General features: G+C 37.4%; 1 protein-coding gene across 5 annotated transcripts; it reads right to left on the reverse strand.

The window, feature by feature from the left end:
• Window positions 1–16,949: 16,949 nt before the first annotated feature.
• LOC116463212 (VIP peptides) lies at window positions 16,950–25,926 on the reverse strand. Of its 5 annotated transcripts, none has more exons than XM_032146209.2 (7): window positions 25,754–25,926; window positions 24,428–24,544; window positions 22,426–22,548; window positions 21,342–21,446; window positions 20,453–20,581; window positions 19,533–19,621; window positions 16,950–17,800 (listed from the first exon to the last, which is right to left on the reverse strand). In XM_032146209.2, the coding sequence occupies exons 2-6, from the start codon at window positions 24,532–24,534 to the stop codon at window positions 19,576–19,578; spliced, it is 510 nt and encodes a 169-aa protein (XP_032002100.1). In that variant the 5' UTR covers window positions 24,535–24,544; window positions 25,754–25,926; the 3' UTR covers window positions 16,950–17,800; window positions 19,533–19,575. The 5 variants fall into 5 exon arrangements, with proteins under 5 accessions (XP_032002100.1, XP_032002098.1, XP_032002101.1 ...); XM_032146207.2 differs by having other exon boundaries at window positions 20,453–20,584; XM_032146210.2 differs by having other exon boundaries at window positions 16,961–17,800; window positions 19,533–19,618.
• Window positions 25,927–26,764: the final 838 nt, after the last annotated feature.

Here is a 26,764-nt window from a genome sequence, read left to right on the forward strand (position 1 = left end):
TTATATATATATACATACATACACACACACACACGAATATTTATAGCATCACCATTTAATAGACAAAAATGGAAAGCTACTGAAATACTTAGTAATAGAATGGTAAATTAAATTAATTATAGTATATTTATACAGTATATATTTGATTTCTGTTGCTGTATAACAAATTACCTCAAACTAAGTCACAGTTATTTATTTTTTATTTTTATTTTAAGTTCTGGGGCACATGTATAGTATATGCAGGTTTGTTACATAGGTAAACGTGTGCCATGGTGGTTTGCTGCACCTATCAACCCATCACCTAGGTATTCAGCCCTGTATGCATTAGCTAGTTTTCCTGATGCTCTCCCTCCTCCCACTGCACCCCCTGATAGGCCCCAGTGTGTGTTGTTCCCCTCCCTGTGTCCATGTGTTCTCATTGTTCAGCTCCCACTTATAAGTGAGAACATGCGGTGTTTAGTTTTCTGTTCCTGTGTTAGTTTGCTAAGGAAAATGGCTTCAAGCTCCATCCGTGGCCCTACAAAGGACATGATCTCATTTCTTTTTATGGCTGCATAGTATTTCATGGTATATATGTACCACATTTTCTTTATCCAGTCTCTCATTGATGGGCATTTGGGTTGATTCCATGTCGTTGCTATTGTGAATAGTAAAACAGCACACAGTTATTATCTATAGTTTCCATGGGTCTGGAGTCTTAGCACAACTTAACTGGGTCCTCTGCTCAGGGTCTCACAAGATTTTAATCAAGGTACTGGCCAGGCTGTGCTGTCATCTGAGGGCTCTATTAGGGAAGAATCTGCATCTAAGTGCATTCAGGCTGTTGGCAAAATTCCCTTCCTTGTGGCTGTGTGACTGAGGGCTCTGGCTTCTTACTGGCAGCCTGCAGTTCCCTGCCACATGGCCTTCTCCATGGGGAATTAACCCCAGACCTGGTGTTTTCTTCAAGGCCAGCAGGATGGAAATGACACTTCATCTTCTTTGACATATTCTGTTGGTTAGAGACAGGTCACAGGTCTTTCCTCACTTGAGGGAAGGGGCCATGGCTCATTGTGGGCCTTTAGGGTGTGTCTGCCACAGAGTAGAATTCTTTATTGCAATGGGAATTAACATGGATAAATAAAAACAATGCTGAGTCAAAGAAGCCAGACACAGAAGAGCATTTACTGTGGAATTCCATTTATGTCAAGTTCAAAATCAGGCAAACTGATCTATCTTGTTAGAAACTAGTGCAGTGGTTACCCTTGGGGGGTGTGTATTACTTGAAATGGGGCAAGTAGGGTGCTGATAATGGCCTCTTTCTTGATCTAGATGCTGTTATTTGGGCATATTCACTTTGTGAAAGTTCATGGAGTGGTACACTTATGATTTATGAGGAAACAAAGTATCTAGTCTTCTTCCTCTGTCCTTTAAATGCTGGTGTTACCAATTCACAGCCTCAAACTTCTTCTTTCACTAGCTGGGTCTTCCTATAACTCCTCATCAGTTTTCATAGCATGAACTCTTTCCTATAAGCATATGAATCCAACATTTATAACTTCAGCTAAGTTATCTCTTCTGAGCTACTAGATATCTCCACATGGAGACCCTATACACCTCAATTTCAATCTTTTCATCACTTGAAGCCATTATCTTTCTCCCCAAACCCTTCTCCTCATCCTATGTTTGCTATTGGTACCATTATCTTGACCCACTAATGGCCAGAAGTCTGTGGTTTATGTAGCCTAGTAGACAAAGGCAAGAGCTGGGGAGTTAGCTTGTCTGATTACAAATTCTCTTGCATACAATGTGCTTTTAGGCTTGTTACTTAACTTCGGTACTCTTCTATTTTCTTTTTCATTAAACTGGGTTGGTAATATTACCTACTTCTAGGATTTTTACAATTACATACAAAGTATATGTAAACCAATGTTCCTGGTACATGGTAATTATTCAATACATGATATTTCTTATTAAGAAATTTGTCCCTATCTCCTTCCCTCACCCCACATTCTTTTAATCATCAAGTTGTGTCGACTTTACCACTTTAATATCTTTTTTTTTTTTTGAGATGGAGTCTCGCTCTGTCGCCCAGCACTATATCCGCTCACTGCAACCTCCACCTCGTGGGTTCAAGCAATTCTCCTGTCTCAGTCTCCCGAGTAGCTGGGACTACAGGCATGCACCACCACACCCAGCTAATTTTTGTATTTTTAGTAGAGACGGCGTTTCATCATGGCCAGGCTGGTCTTGAACTCCTGACCTCAGGTCATCTGCTTGCTTTGGCCTCCAAAAGTGCTGAGATTACAGGTGTGAGCCACCATGCCCGGCCACCACTTTAATATCTCTAAATATCTGTCTTTTATTTATTTCCACTGTTAACTGCCTTCATTCGAATTTTCATCTTTTCTTATATTTTTATTATTTATTTATTTATTTATTTATTTATTTTCGAGACGGAGTCTCGCTCTGTCTCCCAGGCTGGAGCGCAGTGGTGCCATCTCAGCTCACTGCAAGCTCCGCCTCCTGGGTTCCCTCAGCCTCCTGAGTAACTGGGACTACAGGTGCCTGCTACCACCCCCAGCTAATTTTGTTTGTATTTTAGTAGAGAGGGGGCTTCACCATGTTAGCCAGGATGGTCTTGATCGCCTGACCTCATGATCTGCCTGCCTCGGCCACCCAAAGTGCTGGGATTACAGGTGTGAGCCACCGTGCCTGGCCTTATATTTTTATTTTTGTAATAATTTCTCAATAGGTCTAATGTACAACACTGCACCTGACACATTTTCAAAACCTACACTAACCCAGTTACCTACACTTCTTTCAAGGTGATCTAGTTTAAATTATCAAAAGATCCTCTTACCACCTTCAAAGAGCCCTAGAAACCTATGGACTCTGTCAATTAAAATAGTAACTACCATCCTAGGTGGAGGTGTGTGGGACCATATACTACAGCTGTGCAAAAGTTGTTTACCAATTGCCTCCACTTCTGAGACTATAATAGAGTTCAATGCCAAATGCTGTAGAATCTACAACAAGTTAAAGATAGCTTCAGGATATGTAAGGATTTCTTCGAGAACAAAAGAGGTTATTAATCAGCTAGGTGCTCACCTCTGGCAATAGAATGATACATAAGTCAAGTATCACCGGCCAAGCGGCTCTTTCCTTTGAAGCTGTTTATTTCTCCACAGCAGTCAAGGAGTGACCACAGGCATCTCCGTACTCACCCTTTTAGTGTCTGATTTTCACAGTGTGTAGTTCTCCTGCAAGTTGTGTTTAAACTGACATTTTATGTTGTCTCATCCTGGAGAAGTGAACAAGTACTGTTATCATCATATTTCTTTGTTCTTTTATTTGTGTTTTGTTCCTTGGGTGACTAGAGTACCAGTGGCTCTTTTATAAAGTCACTGAAACTCCAGTGAGGGCTTGGTGAGTGGTAAAGCCAATTGTCAGGAATCTGTTCATGTCTCCTCTCATATCACGTCTTGTGGTGCCTCTAATTTTGTGTCACCCTTCCATTTAGACATTTCCTTTCTCCACGAAAACTCCTGACACGCTCTTTTGTTGGGGCTGCTACCTAAAAGCTAAGTCCCAGCTCCAGCACCTACTCCTGCAATTATAAGACTATATTGATGATGGGATAAAGTGAATGGTGCTTTGTTTTTTGAAGAAACTGACAAACTCATTCTAAAATGCATATGGAATGCTGAAGACCTAGACTGACCAAAACATGATTGAAAAAGAAGGCAATGGTAGAAGACCCCCGCTACATTATTTCAAGACTTATGCTAAAGCTACAGTAATCAAAGCACTGTGGCACTGGGATTAGTATAGATAACTAAATAAAGAGAAGAAAACACACAGCCATAAAGAGACCGACACATATACTGTCCGTTGATGTCTTTTAAATCAAGAAGCCAAGTCAGTTAAATGAGCAGAAGATTTTTTTTTTTTTGAGATGGAGTCTCACTCTGTCGCCCAGGCTGGAGTGCGGAGTGCAGAGTGCAATGGTATGACCTCAGCTCAATGCAACCTCTGCTTCCCAGGTTCAAGCAATTATCCTGCCTCAGCCTTCCGAGTAGCTGGGATTACAAGTGCGTGCCACCGTGCCCAGCTAATTTTTGTATTTTTAGTGGAGATGGGGTTTCACCATGTTGGCCAGGCGGTCTCGAACTCCTGACTTCAAGTGATCCTCCTGCCTTGGCCTCCCAAAGTGCTGGGATTACAGGTGTGAGCCACCATACCCGGCCAAGAAAAATATTTTTAACAAATATTAAGGCAACAGGATGTTCAATGGGAGAAAGCCTCAACTACTACTCCTTAACTCCATTTATAAACACTAATTTGAGATCATAAATTTAACTATAAATGTAGAACCATAAAACTTCTACATGCAAACACACTCCACAACCTTGGGACAGGTGAAGATTTCTTAGGAAAATAAACACAACAAAAACTAATCATAGAATAGAAAATCAAAAAACTGAAGTTGTCAAAATGGAAGTATCTCTTCATCAAAAGACAATATTAATATTTTATAACTTCTAACACTTACATCTTAAATTCATACTGTGGCCTTTCCATTGGGAGCTGCCTTAAATTTTATTAAGATAAAATCCTATGTTATAAATATCTATATTTATATGTCTGAGTTCCCCCATCATAGTCTCTCCTGTTTCTTTCATTTACTCTGATTTTTCAACCAGATCTTCCACTTTCAAGCTGCTCATTACTCTTGAAAGTATAATCCTAATTTGCTGTATGCTTATTCTTAGTAATGTCAGTTTTTAATAGAATTCAGGAGTTATAAACTAACACCTAGACCTAAATTTGGCCCAAATACTTGGATTGTCTGGACAAAATATACTTTAAAAAAACGATATGACTTTACATAGGAGATTCCCTCTCCAACAGATCAAAACTTCTACCAGTCTCATGATAGAACAGTGTGCAGATTCTCTTGCATGTGTTTTAACGACCTGACTCTTGAAATCATTTGGGTTTGACACCCTCAGTGTTGGAGGTCTGACTAGTGGTTTCCTTCAGACACTAGTGAGCTAGTAAGAGGTAAACTGGAAAGAATGAATCTGTCTCTGCATAGGCTGAGGTTAAAAGGGACTTCCAGCTGAGGGAGGCCTCTGGAGGTTCATAAGCTTTCCTCAGGGCATGAGAATCTGAGAGAGCTGGTCAGTCCTCTTGTATATGGGAAGGTAGCGATTCCATTCAAGTTGCTGAGGGCACTTAGGAGGCAGTAGGACTGACTTACCCAGCTCAGGGCACAGTGAGAGAGCTGGCTAGGTGAGCTGTGATCTCCACAACACCCCATTCCAAAGCCAGCCCTTCACCACTCCCATCTCTCCTAGGCTGTAGAGACCCAGCAATTCAGTTGTAGCTTGTAGACTACATCCCCCCTCTAGGAAAGAAATATGGGAAATATTGTATGTAATTCTACATTCTTGAGTAGCCTCAGAGAGTAATACAGACAGGCAAGGGGCTTACAGTAGCTGTGGGAATCCAATTATTGCCACGATTTTCCCAACTCCTTTAAATTTTCTAATCTCCTCTCTTAATGAACTACTTTTTGAAGGAAGGCTGTCATAATCATCTGAAATGATAAACTAAGAAACAGTTTCAGCAATAGCAGTATCCATAGAACTGCAGTTCTAAATTCTGGTGGATATCTGGACCAGATAATGAAGTTAATTCTTACATTATTTTATTGGAATAGGGAATTTGGAATTTGATGAGGCTTTAGTACACTATGCTGATGAGGAGAACACTGGGTTTTGCCTGCAGTAAAGCATATTTTAAAAATAGTTTTAACATCTTATTTTCCACATACTTTCCACAACATTTCTTTCTTATAATTTTTGTCCTAGTAATAATTTAAGAATTGAAATGAGTTTATTAAAATGAGAGAGAGCAGGATGAATTCACATTGAGTAATCCAAATTCCAAAACAATTTTCTGTGCTCTGAATCATGGTTACAATTTGTGATCGGATTCCTTTTTATCCGAGCTGAATTATAAATTTAACACATGGACTTACTGATTATTTTTTTCCTTAAATCTTATTCTGTGATTTCTTTGCAAGCATCTTTGGCATTATAAGTGAAAAATAGCTAAAGAAATATGGGCACTGTAAGCATGGAACAGATACCTATTGTGTGAACTCCTGTGGCTATGTTTTAGGAAAAAATAAACACCAAGGGTCCATATGAACTGTGCTTTAGTGAATATTGACCCTTCCTGGAACTAGGAAGAGCTATTTCTGTCTCTGAATTGGTCTGTGGGTCAGATTGGTAAGCAACTGATCTTTGCAGTTTGGCGCTTGAGCAGAAATGAACTGTTGACCAAGATTGAGGCAGGCTCTTGAGGCCATTCAACCCCCTTCAAAGCAGAGATGCTGGCCCTGTACTGGCGAATGGATCAAAGGAAAGAAAGGTCACTGAACCAAGTGAGACCAAAGGCAAACCCTAACTTGGGCAGCTCCTGGGCTGCAGAGGGCCCTTGGGACAGAGTCCTGATGCAAACCAGCTACTGCTTTAATACCCTGAGTGTTTGATTCCTGGAAAAGTGAATCTTGCTTCTCAGCCCCTCTGGGACTGTAGATGTACCATGCAGTTTTTAAACACTCAATTCAATGTCCTGAAGCTGAATCACTTTTGTACCTTCCAGGCAGTGAGGCCGATATCCTTGTGACTCCTTAATTCTGAGGGGAAGGTGAGCCTCTGTTCTGTCTTGTAGCAACTCACCACCCATATCAGGCAACAATAATGTAGGCATGAAAATTGCATCAACCTGTGACTTGCATGTCAACGTAGGTGTGGGCACTTCGATTGCTCTGGTGTGAACCTCACCAGATTCTGTAACAGACTTGGGCTCTCAGTTCTATTCCAATCCTTCATTTTTATAGTTACAGACAGGCTTCATTTGCAAACCTGAGAATGAGTTCCTGGGTTCCCATGAGACTGCATAGTGACATTAGAAGTTATGAAAAAGGAAGGAATCTAAACCTTCATCTTCATGCTCCAAAGCCATTGAGTCACATGAGGTGGCCCTCTCCCAGTTCTAGGAAAACCAGAGAATATTTGCATGTATTCTTTATTCGTCACCCGTCCTTTTAGAGTCATGTTTTCTTTCTGATAATACGGACTGTTAAGAAGAGTCACTAATTAGCAATTTTTCTTATCACAAATACATGATGACTAATGACATTAATATTCTAGTTTATTCAAGCTAATGGTGGACGGAAGTTGTTGGCTAAGTACATAGACAGTGTCTGTTGAGAAATAGCCTCTCCTGTTTAGCCCCTGCTGTTAGTGCCCCACTGAGAGTCATGGGACAAAGAAAAATGATATTTATACTTTGTCGTTTGTTCCAATACATCTTGTATCATCAATACTTATTTATTACTTCCCAAAAGGAAGTGCGAACCTTGGTAGCTTGAATTACCTTTCCACCTGCAACGTCACTAAATTAGTATAATCCATATAACATCACTTCACTACAAATCATTTCCATTATTATTTAGTTTCCAAACATTTTCCAATTAGAAACAAGTTGGTAGTTATCTCCCACAATTTAGTAAATCGTATTCAATTTGGGAAGTAAAATATTTTTATTTTATTTGTAAAAATCATTATATACTTTCATCATAATGTTTTAAAATATTGTCATTATAACCACTACATATAACCCAACTTCTAATATCATCTTTTATTTATTTACAATTTTCCTTTACTTTTCAGGTATATTCTCAGCCCAGCCTTTCCTATAAGCAGCTGCTCAACAAGAGCTAAGATCTTTTTTCTTTTCTTTTCTTTTCTTTTTTTTTTTTTTGAGAGGGAGTCTTGCTTTGTCGCCCAGGCTGGAGTGCAGTGGCACAATCTCGGCTCACTGTAAGCTCCTCCCACTGGGTTCACACCATTCTCCTGCCTCAGCCTCCCGAGTAGCTGGGACTACAGGTGCCCACCACCACGCCCGGCTAATTTTTTTATTTTTAGTAGAGACGGGATTTCACTGTGATAGCCAGGATGATCTCGATCTCCTGACCTCGTGATCCACCCGCCTCGGCCTCCCAAAGTGCTGGGATTACAGGCATGAGCCACTGTGCCCGGCTAGATCTTTTTTTCAAAACCAAGATTCACTTCTTTTTCTTTTTTATTTCTTTTTGTTTTTATATTTATTTATTTTTAAAATTTCAATAGTTTTTGGGAAATTTAATTTAATTTTGGTGGTTTTTGGTTACATGGATAAGTTCCTCAGTGGTGATTTCTGAGATTGTGATGCACCTGTCACCTGAGCTGTGTACACTGTACCCAGTGTGTAGCCTTTTATCCCTCATGCCCTCCCACCCTTTCCCCTGAGTCCCCAAAGTCCATTATATCATTCTCATGCCTTTGAGTCCTCATGAGACCTAAGATCTTAAAATGGGAATTTTCGCAGTTCTCTTCCATTAGTCTTATCTTCACTACCTACACACAATTTCAGATTTACCCTTCTATGATAAGCTCTCTTTTTTGGTATATGCCTGTTGCTCCAAATCCTTATTTCATTAATGTCTACCCAAATTTATAAGGGTATAGCTAACATTTCTTTATGAGAATCAAGGTAAGGGGAAATGTCTTTGAAGAAAAATTAGGAATAATGGCATAGTAATTTCCTTAGAAGTCCACTACAAACTTAGAGATAATGGCAACTTCTAGCTCAAAGATTCTATGTTTTTAAAGCAGAAAGGTAAATGAAATGTAAATTGAGAAAGACACTTTAACAAGTGTCATGCATCTGTCTAAGATCCCATGCAAAGAAAATTTAAGAGACAAAAGGAAATCTGGAGCGATCTAGATGCATTTTCTGTCTCTGGAACAGATGAGGTTAACATGTAGGTAGGGCATGAGGCAGAATGAGATACCCGAGAGAATGAACCCATAACTCTGTAGAGAACAGAACAGCAAAGGGGGAAGAAGCAAAATTATGAAACGAGGGCGAGTTTCCAAGGAACAAGAAAAGAAAGAGCACAATTGTGTGGGGGAAAAATGAGACAAGTTAAAGTCTGAAAAGAGATGCATCTTGCCAGAGATTTGCAATTACATAAGGCAAAAGAGAAGGACCAAGGAAATGTTTTCTCTCTAACAGTCAGGGAGAAAAAGCTGTTAACAGAGGTTTGTGAAAAGGCAGATGCTTTTCATGTATCCTTTCTCTCTTTCTCCTATCCAAAAACTGTAGTTGTTATCAGTTAACCAGCTAGGAGACCATTTGAGTGTGGAACACCAAACAAGAATAGGGAAATAAGTAATTAGAGTATATTTTTCTAAAATCTAGATCTACTGAAATGTGCAGCTCTAAGGTTCTTAGGAACTCATAGATATGATTGTAGAACTCTTAGTATCTATCTCTGAGATATCCTGTAGCATAGTTTCTGCTTCTGAAGCCCAAAACCAGAGTGTGCATGTGTACGTGTGTGTGTATGTGTGTATGTGTTAGTATTAATATTAATATAGAATACAGTAGTATTCATAGTCATATATATTATATCTGCTACATAAAAATGTATAGAAGAAAAGGTGTAACTTTGATTACTAAAATGGATAGATTCACCTTAATCCTTTCAGATGTGTTAGAAAACTAAGTATTTAGAATTTACCTTCCTAGATATTGAAAATATAATCACACTTAAGATGTCTAGAAACATTTTGAGTTATCTTAAGTGATTATTAAAGAAAATTTGGTGTCCTTCACCAAAGAATGTAGTTTCCAACTTAGAAATTCAACACCTGAAACAGTTAATATAGTATGCAATATGCATTAATTCATGAATAAAATAAGCATGCATCCAGATCTCACATGAAGTACAATCTAGGGAAGGTAACATTACATTTCTGATATTTCTTTGATTATTTTCTCCCCTCTCTTCTCCATTCTCTTTTTCTGAAACTTCTATTTATCAAATCCAAGACCTCTATTGATTTTCTATGATTTATCCTTAATCTCTACTTTATCTCTAATACTTTAAGAATTTATTTCATTTTGACATACTTTTAAATTAAATTTTATTTTAATTTAGGCAGTTTTTAAAGTCCATGAGCTTTTTTTCTCTGTTCCTGAATGTCATGGTTAATATTGAATGTCAACTTGATTGGACTGAAGGATGCAAAGCATTGTTCCTGCATATGTCCGTGAGGGTGTTGTCAAAGGAGATTAACATTTGAGTCAGTGGACTGCGAGAGGCAGACCAACCCTTAATCTGGGTGGGCACCACCTAATCAGCTGCCAGAGTGGCTAGCATAAAAGCAGGCAGAGGAACGTGGAAGGACTAGACTGGCTGAGTCTTCTAGGCTTCATCTTTCTCCTGTGCTGGATGCTTCCCGCCCTTGAACATCAGACTTCAAGTTCTTCAGCATTTGGACTTTTTTGGACTTACACCAGTGGCTTGTGAGGGGCTCTTGGGCCTTTGGCCACAGACTAAATGTCGTATTGTTGGCTTCTCTACTTTTGAGGTTTGGAGACTTGGACTGGCTTCCTTGTTTCTCAGCTTGCAGATGGCCTACTGTGTGATTTCACCTGGTGATCATGTGAGTCAATACTTCTTAATAAACTCCTTTTCATATATACATCTATCCTGTTAGTCCTCTCCTTCTAGAGAACCTTGACTCTGCATTAGGTTCTTGCTTTACACGTGCAATATTATTCATTCTTGGTTAGACTTTATCTTTTATTATCTAGCATCTCTTTTCACTACATATTCTTTAAGTTTTCTTCAAATGCCAGGAGATCTTTGGTTGTTCAGTCACAGACATAATTTTTGATAGCCCCTTCCACCATTAATTCAAAATCTGTTGGATAAAATGGAAAAGGAAAGGAAGGGAAGGGAAGGGAAAGGAAAGGGAAAGGGAAAGGGAAGGGGAAGGGGAAGGGGTAGCAGAGGGGAAGGGGAAGGAGAGGGGAAGGGGAAGGGGAAGGGGAGGGGAAGGGGAAGGGGAAGGAGAGGGGAAGGGGAAGGGGAAGGAGAGGGGAAGGGGAAGGAGAGGGGAAGGGGAAGGAGAGGGAAAGGGGAAGGAGAGGGAAAGGGGAAGGAGAGGGGGAAGGGGAAGGAGAGGGGAGGGGAAGGAGAGCGGAGGGGAAGGGAGGGGAGGGGAGGTTAGGGGAGGGGAGGGAAGGGGAGGGGAGGGAAGGGGAGGGGGAGCTAGAAAGTCTGACTACGACGTGGGATTTCTCTATGTGGATGAAGTTATTTGAAGGCAGGTTACTTTTTAGGCTGAGCAGGTGTAGGAAGCCCGATGTAACCAGGGTGACCCCACATAGACAAAGGCTTAAATCTGGGTTCAACTCTCAACAATTGTCATCCTAGTCCTCCCAAGGCAGCTACTCCCTCTGCCCCGACCCCGTTTCTTTAGAGAATAACTCTGTAATTGTTTTTTTTCTGGGCATCCAGGAATTTCAGCATTCTGTAGCAGGAATGGGAGATCAATAATCTTGTATGTAAGCCTTCAATTTATGCCCCTATATTCAGGCCCTTGCATAAGCTTGCTCTCAGTTACAGTGTTTCCAAATTCCTGACAAATATTAATCTTTGGTACTCAGGAAAGATCAATCAGAATTGGCAGGAATTCTCAGGAATTTCCAAACTTTTAAGTAGTTCTGCATTTTTTATAACACATTATTTATATGTTTTAAAATAATAAGAATAATCAAACTGCAACCATGAAAACTTTTCTGTGATGGGATCACACTAAATGTTTCAGAGATTTTCTGTAACAAAAACAGCATAATAATAAATACATGGCTTGTTATTATATAGCCATATATTGTGATGAAATATCTTTCAATAACATGTGAAAATAATTTCTTCCTGATAAAGACATTTGATAATAAAAAACATCAAAAAAATGCAACTCAGTGTTTCCTGCTCTTGCTTTTGAATTGACATCGATAGTGTCATGGGCTGAATTGGGTCCCCCTAACTTTTATATGTTAAAGTCCTAACCCTACAGAATGTGACCACAAAATTTGGATGTATTTGGAGACAGGGTCTTTAAAGGAGTAATTAAATTAAAATGAGGTCTTTAGGGTGAGCACACTAATTCAGTATGACTAATGTCCTTGTAAGAAGAGGAAATTTGAGAACAGATGTACATGGAGGGGGGACCATGTGAAGACACAGGCCCAGAAGAGAGGCCTCAGAAGAAACCAATCCTGCTGGCACCTTGATCTCAGACTTCTAGCCTCCTTGTGAGAAAATAAATTTCTGTTGTTCAAGCTCCCCGTTCAATGATTCTTTGTTATGACAACCTTAGCCAATCAACACAAGAGGATGCCTCCAAATGAGTAGCGCTTTTACGTTGAATGCTAAGCTTTAATTCTTGCATTCCTGATTTTGCAACTGATTTCTCTTGGGATTCAGAACTTGTGGAAGTGTATACATTCTCCCAGAAATATCAGGAAGAAATATCCACTTGTATTTGTCAAATCTGAGGTTTTCTATAGGACAGTTAATCTGCTACAAACTGTCCACATTAGTTCAACATTGAAATTGTCTTATCAATTTCCTGGATCTGCTCTTCAGTCCACTGCCCGTCTTTCCCCAGAAATGTATTGCAATCTCTTGACCAATTATGGCTCCCTTTTTCTTATTTTGATAGCACGGGATAATATTTCTTTGGCAAGGAAAGGGAGACATGTTCGTGAGCTCAATAGACCATATTAAACCTGAGAAACTCCAGGTATGTCTCTCCTTTTTTTTTTTTTTTTTTTTTTTTGGTAGATTTTGTATGTACTGAAAAGAAAGGAGAAGATAGAATATTATTTTCAGATCCGTAGAGAATAATTTCTAACATAATTTTAGAGGGCATTAATCTTAGTCTCACTTCAAACTCATGTATGCAGCAATATGGCTGAATTTTTATAACTGAAATTAGTTTGTATTCCAAACAGCCCTTATATTTAAAAAATACTGAAAAAATAATTTCAGTCAATTTTATAATCATCTTAGTCAATTCAGGATTACCCTAGCAAATCTAGGTTTTGACACTTCCTCTCTTCCTGGAATTAAACTCATGTCTCAACAAGCATTTTATTTCAGTGGTTTGCTGATGCAGCCTTCCCTAAAGCAATGGGCACTAGACTCAAGTTCTATTCTTCCTCACTTCCACCAGTCTAAATCCAGATCTTTATTATCTCACCCTTGATAAATTTAGTGGTCTACATACCATTTTCCCAAGCTGTAGGATGGTACATTATTCTGGAGTAGGGATCTTGAAGAGCAGCTGCTGAGCACTGTGAAATTTCGTGCATGGGCATGTAAGATTTGGTGAATGCTCTGAAAGTACTATATGTGTGTGTGTGTGTGCATGCGTGTGTTTGTGTGTATACACATATGTATTTCTGGGAAAAGGTCCCTAGTTTTCATTAAATTTTCAAAATAATAAAAAATAATCTTGGACTACTTAATTTGACCCATTTTTCTAAGTTACCTCAGTCATCACTGGACTCTAAGAAACATATTTTCCTATTTACTCTCCCACTCATCCAGCAAACTCTTTCATATTTTTCTTTTACTTTCTTCACATCTCCTCACTTATCCTTACTCTCAGCTATTTCCCTGAGAAAATAGGTGTAATCAGAAGAGGCATTCTATAAACTTCCACCACTTCTTCCTTCCATTCATCCACCTCGAAGCCAGCCACTCTGCCTGTTACTGTGGTTGAAGAGAGCTTGTGCCAAGCAAAGGTCAATCCCTCTATTTTTGAATCACCCACTTCCTATCTCTTCTCAAGGACATTACTCAAGTAAAACCCCACTTTACCTTCTGCATCACCAATTTTCCCTTTCTTGCATCTTTCCCCTCAGCATGCAAACATGCTTTTGAAATTTCTCCCACATAAAGCCAAATTAACGCCTTCTGATATGGTTTGGCTGTGTCCCCACCGAATCTCATCTTGAATTGTAGCTCCCATAATGCCCATGTGTTGTGGGAGGGACCTGGTGGGAGATAATTGAATCTGGGGTGGGTCTTTCCCATGCTGTTCTCATAATAATGAATGAGTCTCGTGAGATCTGATGGTTTTACAAGGGGGAGTTTCCCTGTGCAAGCTCTGTTATTGCCTGCTGCCATCCTTGTAAGACATGACTTGCTCTTCCTTGCCTTCTGCCATGATTGTGAGGCCTCCCCAGCCATATGGAACTGTAAGTCCATAATTTGTCTCCTTTGCATTTATCACTTTCTAAAACAATATATATTTTACTTGACTATTTTATTATCTGTTTCAAATCAAAGAATGCAAGCTCCATGAGAGCAGGAATTTTGGTCTATATTATTCACTGCTATATCATCAGAACTTAAAATGGTGCTGGGTAGATAGTAAGTTCCTTATAAATACTTGCATAAAAATTAAATAAATGTATCTTAATCTACCCTGCAGCAGGATTTGACTCTGTTAATGATACCCTCTTCCTTGAAAGATCTTCTTCACTTGTTTTCCAGATAACATGGTCTCCAATTTTTCTCCTAATTCAATAGCTTCTTCTTCCAGTCCATTTTTATCCCATTTGTTCCTCAAAACTCCAAACTCTTAATGTTAGCATGCCCCAGGATTATGGGCTGAATTGTGTCCCCAAAAATTCATATGTGAAAGTCCTTAACCCTAGTCCTTCAGAATGTAGCCTTATTTTCAGATAGGGTTTCTACAGAGGAAATCAACTTAAAATGAGATTATTAGCATTGGCACTAATCCAAAATGACTGATGTCCTTATATAAAGTGAATATTTGGAGACATGCACACACCAGGGAGAACGCTACCTGAAGGTCACGACAGAGATAGAAGTGATGCTTCTACCAGCCAAAGGTTGCCTGCAAACCACCTGAAACCAGAGGAGAGGCATGGATCAGATTCTTCCTCACAGCTCTCAGAAGGAGCCTGCCCTATTGACACCTTGCTCTAGCGTTTTTTTGTCTCCAGAACTGTGAGACAATAGATTTCTTTGTTTGAGACACCTGGTCTGTGGTGCCTTCTTATGGCGGCAGTAGGAAATAAAAACACTCAAGGATTGTGTGTTGAGGTTTCTGTTTTTGCTGTGTTTTATTTTTTAGCAACACTTGGTCTCTTGTTGATCTCGTCCAGTCTTGTGTTTCTGAATCCCATCTATATGCGAGGTCTCCCACTTGCCCATCTGCAGTTCAGCATCTCCTCTTCATAACATCTCCAACTCCCTACTCAACATCCACCTTAGTGCATCCAAACTAAGCTCACCTTTCCCTGAAACCTCGCTCCTACCAGTCTTCTCTGTCTATAGCAACCCCATCCTTCAAGTTGCCTCAGGCGATTCACCTTGGATATCATTCTGGACTTTCCTCCTTCTTGAACTCCTGGCCTCAAGCAATACTCCCGCCTCAGCCTCCCAAAGTGCTGGGATTACAGGCATGACCCACCATGCCCGGCCTCTCCTACTTCTTGTCTTCAATCCATTCTCAGAAAACCTGACTCTTCTTTCAAGATACATTCAGATATACTTCTCAATACCTCCAGTGCTTCTGCCTTGGTGGCACCATCATCTGCCACTTGATTTATAGCACTTGCCCCCTAGTTTGTACCCCTGCTTCCATCCTTAGCACTCCTTCACTCTATTCCCATTAGAGTATCCAGAAAGATCCTGTCAAAATACAGTTCAGATAATATCACACCTCTGTCCCAAACTCTGCAGTATCTCATCTCACTTCACAAACAATTACAGTGGCCTGTGAGGCCCTACAAGGTCCAGTCCTTAGTAACCCCTTTGACCTCCTCTCCTACTGAGTCCTTGTCCAGCTCACTCTGCTCCAGCCACATGGGCTTCCGTGCTGTCCAGATATGTCAGGACTGTTTCTTCATTTGCACTTGCTGTTCCCTCAGCCCAGAACAATCTCTCAGATAGCTACATAGCACATCGTAGTCATTCAGTGAATATTTCTTCAATGAATTTCTTGAAGCAATAGGGAATAAATTGAAAAGATTCGTATTAATAAAATAGAATTAAAACTCTTTAGTTTCACACTCAAATTATGGCTCTATTTCATCTTCACAAGCTTCTTATGTACACTTAACACTTAGAAATGGTCTGTTTTCACTGCAGTGCTTCTCATAAAAATGTCACTTAATAAATATTTAATAATTTGAAGAATCAGATAAGAACAAGAGATACAAGAAACTCAATTTACTTCAATTTGTGAAAACTACTTTGCAATTACTGGTACTTCTAGACTAGTTCCTCCTGATGTGGCCATTTGTCCTAATTGTAGCAAATGAAACCAAGCAAAACTTTGCCTTATGGGGATAATGCTTCTTCATTAATGGTTAGGGTCTGACTCTCACTCTCTTTATTATTTCTTTAAGCTTTTTGAGTGAGAACTTAAGATCCAAGCCTGGAATTATTTTTAATCGCTGCATAAATTTATTCTTTCCTTGTTTTGTATTAATAGAGTCTTAGTTTTAAGTTGGGTACGTGATCACCCAGAACAAGAAAAGAAAACATACTACATTTCCCAGCCTCTCTTGCAAATGACTGTGGCCATAAGACTATGTTCTAGTAAAGGGGATATTAGTATAAGATATCAGTTCAAAGAGAATTGGCATATACTGTTTGCTCCCTTTTTTCTGTGCCTCTTCCTATAGCCTGTTGCCTGGAATGCATATGTGATGGCTGGAATGCTAGTTCTAATTTTGGATCATGAGGAAAAGTGCCACACCATTGGAGATGAGGGATGAGCTGAAAGGGGTGTAAGTTATTGAGGGTTTTGCTGAGCAGAACCATTATAATAACCCTGACATCTTACTTCTTGACTTATGTGAGAAAGAAATTTCTCTTTTATTTAAGCCACCATTATTTTAGAACTTGCACACAATCAAATACCACAAAAGCTATCTAGTGCCTAGAACTTTAGAGCTAAAATGAGTTACTGCTGAATCATACAAAATAATCAAACAAAAAAATTATCTGCAACGATAATCAATGTCTTTATTTTCTCTATTTGATTTCTTAAAATTATTTTGGAAAAATAGTCGTGTCTCTAAATGTACTTTCACAGAAGGAAGCTCATATGACCAAAGCAATATTCTGAGTCATTGTGGCAAAAATATTTATTATTGAACAACTGAGTGTTTCATTCACTTCACATTTTACACATACTTAACACAAGCAGAAAGGGAAGTTTCAATGTCAGAAGCAGGGGTTGTTCTCCTTTACTGAAAGACTATCAGGAGAGAGCCTTTGGTGATTAGCAATCCAAATTTGAGATTTTTTAAAACACCATTAAAAATAAAGGTTGCCTATAAAATATGGAAACACATAATATTTTCTGAAAATCTTTTTGGAAGAATGTCTTTTTATCTTCATTGTTACTATCTTAGACATTTTGAGGTTTATTTAACACAGCATTCCATCTGCTTAACATTCAAATTTAGACACACTGATTATCTGTTCTACTCTCCTGAATAGTTAAGTACACTCTATAAATAAACACATCAATTTTGCTCTATTACTGCTCTTCCAAAAAAGTCTCATATAATTGGAATTAACCTAGCATTTACTTATCATTAAATATATTTTTTTGTTAGAAAGGATATACAGCATATGAAATTGCAGGCTTTTTATGAGTTAAAGACAAAATTTAGAACTCTCAAATACTATTTACAATGTAAACATCACAGTTATTACATTAGCTAGAATACATCACAACATTCACAACACAATATTTTTATTTGGTTTGGATATTGAAGTTGTTTTCTTGAATTACTTATGTAGAACTCAAAATTTAATTACGTTGCGTATCGTTTTCCTTCAAGAATTCTGAAAAAGAAAAAATTGTTGCTTTAGGCATAAAATATATTTTATTTCTAGCATCTTAGTTTCATTCACTGGTTTACATATCTGATAAACACTTATTTCTCTTTGTCCCTTGTTAACCGCCTGTGGCAGGGGATCATGTCCTGGGACATACCAAGAGAGCAGCTTCTAGAGGACTGATTATCAGAGAGGAACTGGAATGTGAAAAGATGTCTAACTAACCATTATTAATGATTCACTTGTAATTTTCACTAATGGATGACCCACATGATTTCCTCTTCAAAGAATTTGTCCAAAGCCACCCATTTAAAAAAGAAAAGGATGGAGGACGGAATCTCATAAGTGATCTTACCATTTACAAAGCACAGTGTGATTAATCAATTCTCCTTTATATTTTAGTGTCTACTGTGTTTCTTAATTTGATGGAGAAGGCTTCTTATAAACACTCTTAGAAAAGCTATATGTAATTAACTTTCTTCTTTGAGCAAAGGGACTTGTTTCTCTGAGATGTCTATAAAAAATAAAGAGCTGATGTGGGCCACACTCCTGCCTCTACTTTCTCTTAGAGGTCTAAGGGTAATTAGTGGACAAAAGCAGTCAATTAGGCAGGTATCTTCCCAGACATCATGTCCACTCTTGATGACTCTTGAAAACCTTAGATAACCCCATCAGGAACTGAGGTAAGGCCATGAATTGCCTTTAGTTTGAGCATGGGTGAATTTAATCTCCTTAACCTAGTTAGGGATTGGAATCTGGCTCACCTTCAGGTTTTATGAATAAAGTTTTATTGGAACACAGTCACTCCTGTTCGTTTTATATCTAACTGTGGCTGCTTTTGTGCTACAATAGCAGAGTTAAGTCACTATAACAGAAACTAGATGGCCCACAAAGCCAAACATATTTTACTCCATAGCCCTTTAAAATCTGCTAACCTTTGATGTGGTGACAACATGAAATTTCTTTAAGCACTTGCCCAGTATTATAGATTTTTTTATGAGCTAATGTAAATATTGATATAACATAACTCAGGAAAGAAATATGTCTTGAACCCACATTTATATAAAATCAATTTTGATAGCAAGCTTATTACTTCACAAAGAAAAAAAGTCTATCCATGATTTTTCTGCTCAAGAAAAAATGTTTGCAGAGAGTGCTATTGGAGTCATATAGGTAAAACAAACTTACAGGTAAAACAAGCTAAATTTAACTTTTGCTGTATGAAGTTTGCCATGTTTCAAGGAATATCGTTAGACCCAGAATGCCTTGATATTTTCATAATAATGGGCCATGCTCTAATTTGGTGGTATTTCCCTGTAGTTAATTAAGTGAGGTGCTAACAGTCAATTGTGGGACTAAACCTTCAATTAATAAAAGCAGCATGGGTTGATCCTCAAAAGGAAAGCCCACTTTTCTTGTCAGTGTGAGTCAGCCTCCTCTGTTTTTTTATCTTGATACAAAAGTAGAAATAACCGCAAGTAAACCAGGAACACTATTCAGATCTCAAAACGTTTGCTTATTGTGAGTGCTCTCTTTTACAAGATCAAAAAAAATTGCATGAATCATTCTAAGCTGTTTACTGGGTTGGGGTCCACTGTTGTAGAAGTGTCTGTCTTGGATGAGGTCTCATGATGAGAAACTATTTAACCCTAAGACGTTTCTTACTAAGTGACTCTTAGATACTTATATAATCAGAGACTGCCATAAGAATGCAGAAGGAATGCACAAATATACCCACCACTGGGAAGTTGTCATCACCTTTGCTCCAAAGGGCTTTTTCATCATTTTTCTAACTCTTCTGGGAAGTCAGGAGATTCTCCCTCACTGCTGCAGACCAGAAAAACATTGTGCATATTAAGGCTCTCAGATGAGAAAGGTTCTAAAGAAACTATTATGACATAATAAATGTGCTGTTCTCTGTGCTCTGAAAGTGTATGGGGGGTGCTAAACAATTATCTTTGAGGTTTGTCAGTACTTATGAATTATTCATCAATCTTAGAGTTTCTAAAATTATTCTTACAGAATTATCATCTAGTGGGCAAAGAGGGTCATCTTGTCTGATCACACCCAAACAGAATTATCCTTAATGCTCATCATTTAAACAAAAACAATTGGAATAAAAGGACAGAACACTACACTGTTTATGTATTGTGTCCAATATTTACACACCATAGAGAGATATAGATTTTACAGAATCTAAATATACAAAATACCTAATGGTTTAATTTGATTAAATAAGAGTATTGAATATGCACACAAAGTGAGTTCCATGTGTTACCAAATTGCAATTGACTATGCTTTACATGTTTTAAAAATCATCACTTTTGATGAAACTTGCTCTTAGATTCAGAATAGATGTCAGTATAGTCATCATTTTTAACACTGGCATCATAGTAAAGTCAACTGGGGAACTCTTAAAATAAATGAATGCCTAGGGCCACACCACCAAAGACACCGATTTCCTGGCAATTGGTTTGGGAGAAGGCCCAGACATCTGTATTTTTAAAGTTCTGCAGGGTAGTCTAATGTCAGCCAAGGTTGACAATCACTGCTTCACGTAGTATAGCTAGATAGTGAGATGGAGAGGTCTCCATGTGCAGCTTCTATTTTGAAAGTCAGTCGTGATTTCTCATTTTAGCAAGTTCTGTTTTTCTTTACCTCCTCTTTCCATTCAGAATTGAGTTCAAATATTTCTTTACAGCCATTTGTTTTCTAAGGCGGGTATAGTTGTCTGTGAAGACTGCATCTGAGTGACGTTTGACTGGTACAGGGTCTTCTGAGATGTTACTGCTAAGGAATGTGAGGAAAAGGAAATCAAAGAGTTTTCACAAGAAATGATAAATACACACATGTTCCAGGTTTCTTAGAATCACGTAAAAAGGAATTCCCACCCAACTAATTTTCTATCATAAAAAGACTAAAAGAAAAATACAGCTAAACCTAAGGATGAAGGAAAGCAAGGAATCATCTGCCATATTTTGGCATGACCTGGGACTGTTTTATGACACATTCTGTACAGCTAAGCAAATAATTCATCCAAAAATAAAAATTTGGGAATACCTGAAGTTGTGCTCTGCCACTGGGAGAAAAATTTTTTTTAAAAAAACATGATTACTTCTTTAGAAGCTATGCTACCCTGAGCAACGTCATCTAAATATTTGACTGTTGGCCATTTGGAATTCTCCACTTAGTTTGAGCAGGAAGTACAAAGAATGTTCTATGGTTGACCTTAAAATTTACCTCAGTCTATACTATCTCTTCTTGATGGTTTTATTGAGTCTTGTTCAATTTGATTGCAGATTGGTAAATGGTTGCTACTTGAGAAAAATGTGCATCTGGAGTCAATGTGTATGATATTATGAAAAAGTCTTAGTCCATGGGCTTGATAGATGTTACTGAAGAATACAAGTTATTTCATTTAACTAGATTAAACATTATCAATGAGTTTTCAATTTCAAACAAAGTAAATAACTTGTTAAGAGTGAAAATACAATATTCAGATTGAATAATGATAACACATTTTATAAAAATAATAAATTCTCTTTACCTAACACGTTTTCCCATAAGAGACTCAAGGTACTTTTTGGCAGAAAGTTGACCCAAGAGTTTACTGAAGTCACTGGTGAAAACTCCATCAGCATGCCTGGCATTTCTAAAACAAGGAATCAAAAAAGAGCTATTATTTTGTAAATGGCTTTCTAGAATATTATGGCTCATTAAATAACAATAAAAATTATGGGTTTATTATGAAAGCTTCTCATTAAAACTAAAGTTCAAAAGGAGATTTCTTAACACCCTAACAAAAGAGATCTTCTAGTCACTTATATCAAGATATACCCTATATTTCTAGCCCAAGACACTGAAAAATTAAAGAAACAGGCATTTCTAGAAGCACATTTCAATATTCCTCCATGGTTGAATCTTTATAACTATTTTTTTCTAAGAAATATTGGTGTAAAAATATGATCTATTTAAATTAGCTGTTATTTGTACATGGTGCTTTGTGTCTGCCCCACTGAATAAAGACATACACAATGGGAAAATATTCTGATTTTGGAAAGTTCATAAACCCCAGTACACCTTTTTTTTTCTTTTTCCAAAATATTTGGAAACAAAAATCTCTTAAGATAGAGAAGGCATTAAGGCCTATCATCCCACCTTTTCTCTTTCAAATGAAGCACCTCTTATACTTTGTTTGTACCAAGTACTATAGAGCTGCTTGGTCTGTACTTGAAATGATGCTCTAGACAAACAGCTCTATGAATGAACAGCTCTATCAGATACCTTTTCTTTATACAGAGACAAAACTCCTTGGCAACTCTTCCATCATTGGAATGCTAAATGCTGTAGTTTTATCAGAATTGGTACAATCTGTGATGTTGGAATTATGTGCAACAGAATGGAAGTGAATGATGTGTTCATCCTGGCTTGTTACAACCTTTCAGTATGAAAATCATGTACAGCTGTAAGAGCTGCAGTAAATCAGGATGAATGAAGCCATGACACACAGAAACCTCTAGTGTTTTGCTATCGGAATAGCTTCATGGTGAGATAAAATTAGCACGTTTATAATTCTTAAATACATTTTCTAAAATAAAACTCACTGGATAGTTTTATAAAAATAAACTCACCTGGATACATCATAATAGGGTGTGTCATTTTCAGCTAATGCATTTTGCAAGATGTCAATGTCTTCTTTTAATGAAACTTGATCAGGTTCATTTGCTCCCTCAAAGGGTATTGTGTCACCCAACCTGATGGGGAAAGTTACACGAGAATAATACATTCGTTTTTCAGAAGACAGTGTGTATGGATCCACAACCATTTAAAATAAGATACTTAAACTCTTGGGAAGTATTACCCAGTCACAATATGAGAATAGCATAATTTGACTTAATGGCTCATACAGTTAATGAGAGTATAAATAGGAAATTCCTATTATCCTATAAAGTAGATGTCATATGACTTTTATAAGCTGAATATACAAAAGGTAAGAGCTACTTAATTCAATCTTATCAGAGCATTAAGCAAACTATACTTCTTTGGTGTAATTTACTATGCCAAGAATATATTCACTTTGCAAAGTCAAATTTCATATGTGGAAAGATTTTATGCAAAATAGAAACTTGGAAAAAACTAATATTGAATGAGAACTGATAACAATTTATGGATTTGGTGATGTTCAGTATTACCTGTTCCAAACATCTCTGAAGAATGGAGTATTAACTGCTTCTCTCTCTCTCTCGACCCCCAAGCTTTGCTTCAAATATTTACCTTGGCATTATATATTTCTCTGTATTGACAAAGTTCAAAGAATGTCTCCATAGATGAATAGCTCATCTATGAAGATGAATTTGAATTCAATAAATTTTATGGGGCCTCTTGTTTCTAATCTTATGTATTAACGCAACTTTAATAAGGGATGTACAATGTTACACTGAAAGACTAAGAGTAGTCAAATGCATATATGGAATATGACTATATTTGTGGGTGCATGCATATTACAATCACTGGCAACTCTTATAATATTGTATGTGCAGATTTTCACTGTTAGGGCAAACCTCCAAGGAGCGTGTCAGCTCCTGGACACTTGCGTATCTTTCGGTGATTTGGGAGTTGGGAGTCACTAGCAACTAGTCCTCTGTGGGTCTGAAGCTTAGCAATCAACACAAATGTCCACATTCTTATGATTGTTCATCTGCTGTGGTAGAACTATTCAGATAGAACCGTTGTATTTAGTTATCAAAGCAATGCAGGAGCTGTATTTAAACAGATTTCATAGAGAACTCTAATAGCTAAGAGGTTATTCTCTCTATTGACCATAAGTCTACCTTAAGCAAAAAATCAAGAATGAGCAAATAAGCAAAGAAGAAAACCAACCCAATTATTATTTTTCCTTTGGAGATATAGTGGTGCCCGTAAACTGAAAGGAAAATTCAAGCTAATATAGTTTTCATTTACTGTTTACTTCTTTAGCATATATTAATAAAGTTTTAAATAAGAGTTCTGTTATACTTTATAGACTTGAAATATATAACATATAGAACAATAAAACTAAGGATTTATGGTCCAAACAAAGTATATAAAAATTTACCTATCGGGGGAGTGTATCTCAATAGATCAATCACCCCATATTTAATATTGGCAAATTGACTCTGCCTAGATAGATTTCTGTGCAACATGATTTTATTCATGTTTCACTAATCAACTACTAGTCTTATGATTATTTACTGATTAATCTTGAAAATAAACTAAAATGTGGTAGGCAACTAAACAGCTCTTTTTTTCCACCAGAAATTGAACTGACTTGAGATAACAATGGATAAATCTTATTATTTATCTAAAGCTGGTTTTGAACAAAAAGAAAATCAAAGCCTCCTTTCACCATATTTGGGAATGTGATCCACTCAGCCCATAAAACTAATAACAGACAGCATCTCTCATGCCCTGAAAGAGAATTCCAGGACTCAGAATGACCTGACGTTGACAAACACCTCTCACTCAACACATCAAGGAAAAATTTAAATACATAATACATAATTTATACTATTTAGTTGTCCAACAAAATGTATAGGAAATTCCCATTTAGATGAAGAAGGAATGTTCAGATGTTTGAATTGAAAGGGAACTTACCTGAGAGCAGAAGGTGCCCTGTAAAGAGGCCATGCCGATGTCTGCGAGAAGAGCACACTGAGAAGGGTCAGGAGCACAAGGAGCTGGGCCTTATTTCTGGTGTCCATTTCTGTGCCTCTAAAGAGAGAGAATCACCTCAGCTCTTCCAACCAAAGATGTCACCAGCAAGGTAATTCTGATTGTCTAGCAGTAATTTTCAATGGCTCTTGCAGAGTTTATAAAGACTAATTTTCATCTTGTAGAAAGAATTGCAAGATGATACATTCAAAAATCAGTATTTCTCTCAGTGACAGGTGCTTGAATGAAAATTAGAATCCTTTTCACCTGCTGTCTGGGCACATGGTTGGCCCCAGTATCTATTGAATGCCATACTTCTATAGTGCTGGAAATAACCCTGGGGACAGTTTTTTCATAACAGGGATGTACCACTCAAGCTTAGTGTATTTTTCTATGAAGGAAACAGCTTCAAGACATTGATTTTCTTCTGCTTTAAAATTTCAGTATCTGATTAATATGACTGGGGTATCATCTGTTTAATAATTATTCTGCTCATGTGTGTGCAAATGTATAAATGTAATGTGTATATATACATATAATTTTTAAAAAGATTTTGTATATACATTACTTTTTCCTCTTTCAATTGTAGATATTACTGGAAACTTATTTCCTTACACTTGGATTTGAACATCTTAACTCAGTAGTGAATATTAATACTCAAAATATTACTGAATCATATGTTGTCATTGAAATAAATTTTTCCATAAGAGGAAAATATATATTAAAAGCAAAGCTTGCGTTTCTTGCATTTAATCAACTTACACATTTCATTTCTAGTTTCTAGATTAAAAACCTAGGAGTTCAAGGTCTGTTTCTCTTGCTGCCTGTAAAAATTACGGAATTTAAACTTAAGGAAAAAATAAATGCATCTTAGATTCACCTAACCAACATATGAAATAGGAAAAAAAATAGCACTTTAAGGTTAAAGTTGAAAATTTCAAAAGCAAATGTTCCCACCGAACTTTTCAGTCAAAAATCTACATACAAGCAAACTTTACTTGAATGAATTATTTGTAAAAATCAGTATTCAGTAAAAGAGCAAGCAGGGTAAAGCATCTTACAAACAAAAGAATTCAGAAAATCTATCTATATGAGAGAAATTGAAGTATTTCTATCCTTACCAGGTGACTTGAGAAACTTGTCTTCTTGCTGTTGCAAAAGCAAAGCACTATCAAATTCTTTTCAATAGAGAGAAAAATTCAGTATTTTGTGAGAAAAGTTCCAGAGGCAGGAGGGAAAAAGAAGAGGAAAGGTAAAGTTTTCACTTACCTCTCCCAGTCGTGCTCCCCCGGAGCTGACTGTTCTGCTTTGTTTTGGAGCTGTCTTAGGTGCTGAAGTCCTGGGAGTAAGAGAAAGGCTCCACCAGTTCTCTGCCCTTAGCAATGGCTAAGGGTTGGCTGTTACTGCCTGCTGGTGCTTCTCACTCTACCCTGACCAGCATTTCAAAGCCCATCATTTTATAGGGCTTATACTTAGGACTGAGCAATCACAAAGCGCTCTGAAAGACGTCACAGTATGACGGCCATGGGATGAATAGGGCTTGAAGTTCTTACTTAATTGTCATTATGTCTAATTTATATAAGTTTATAGTGAGTAACTTCAAAATGTAAGAGGAAATGTACTTTTCTTTAAACAAACAAAGTAGCAAGCTCAATGTGAAATGTTTTAACCTTTAATTAATTGTAGTGAAATAAGAAAATGATTGTAGTGTTATAGCAAGGGCCACTGGGATTCCTTCAGAAAATAAAGACTTCATGTGTAGAAACAAATGCAGAAAGCAACGAACACTTATGTTCATTATGCTTATAAATGTATAATTATATTTTATTACAAAGTATCAATTCTCTTAATATTTTTAATTTTTAGGCTATTCATATAGATCCAGATTTAATCTTTCTTGAAATCTATCCTAACTTTAAAAGCTCTAGAGATAATTTTCACCTTTCTATTATTACGTTTCCTTTTTGTTGAAACTAATTCCAAGATAAGTGTTTCAGAAAGTCTCTAAGATAGTAAGATATGCACGCTGTTGTACAAAGCAGTAGAAGTAGTGCTATTTCATATTTGTATAAAATGGCACAATTCCCAATGCACTTTTACATACACTGTGTCAAATAATCCAAAAAATAAATTGTTGTCAGACTATATACCTCAAGGAATTTAATTATCTTTTCTTTTTAAAGATTTTCATCATCACTTTTATAAGTCTTTGCATAATGTAGAATTAGTTTTCTACCCTCACCCCCAACACACACACATACTCAAACCAGTTTTGAACAT

This window comes from Hylobates moloch, unplaced genomic scaffold (genome assembly GCF_009828535.3).
Source record: "Hylobates moloch isolate HMO894 unplaced genomic scaffold, HMol_V3 SCAFFOLD_29, whole genome shotgun sequence".
In the NCBI taxonomy this organism is placed as follows: domain Eukaryota; kingdom Metazoa; phylum Chordata; class Mammalia; order Primates; family Hylobatidae; genus Hylobates; species Hylobates moloch.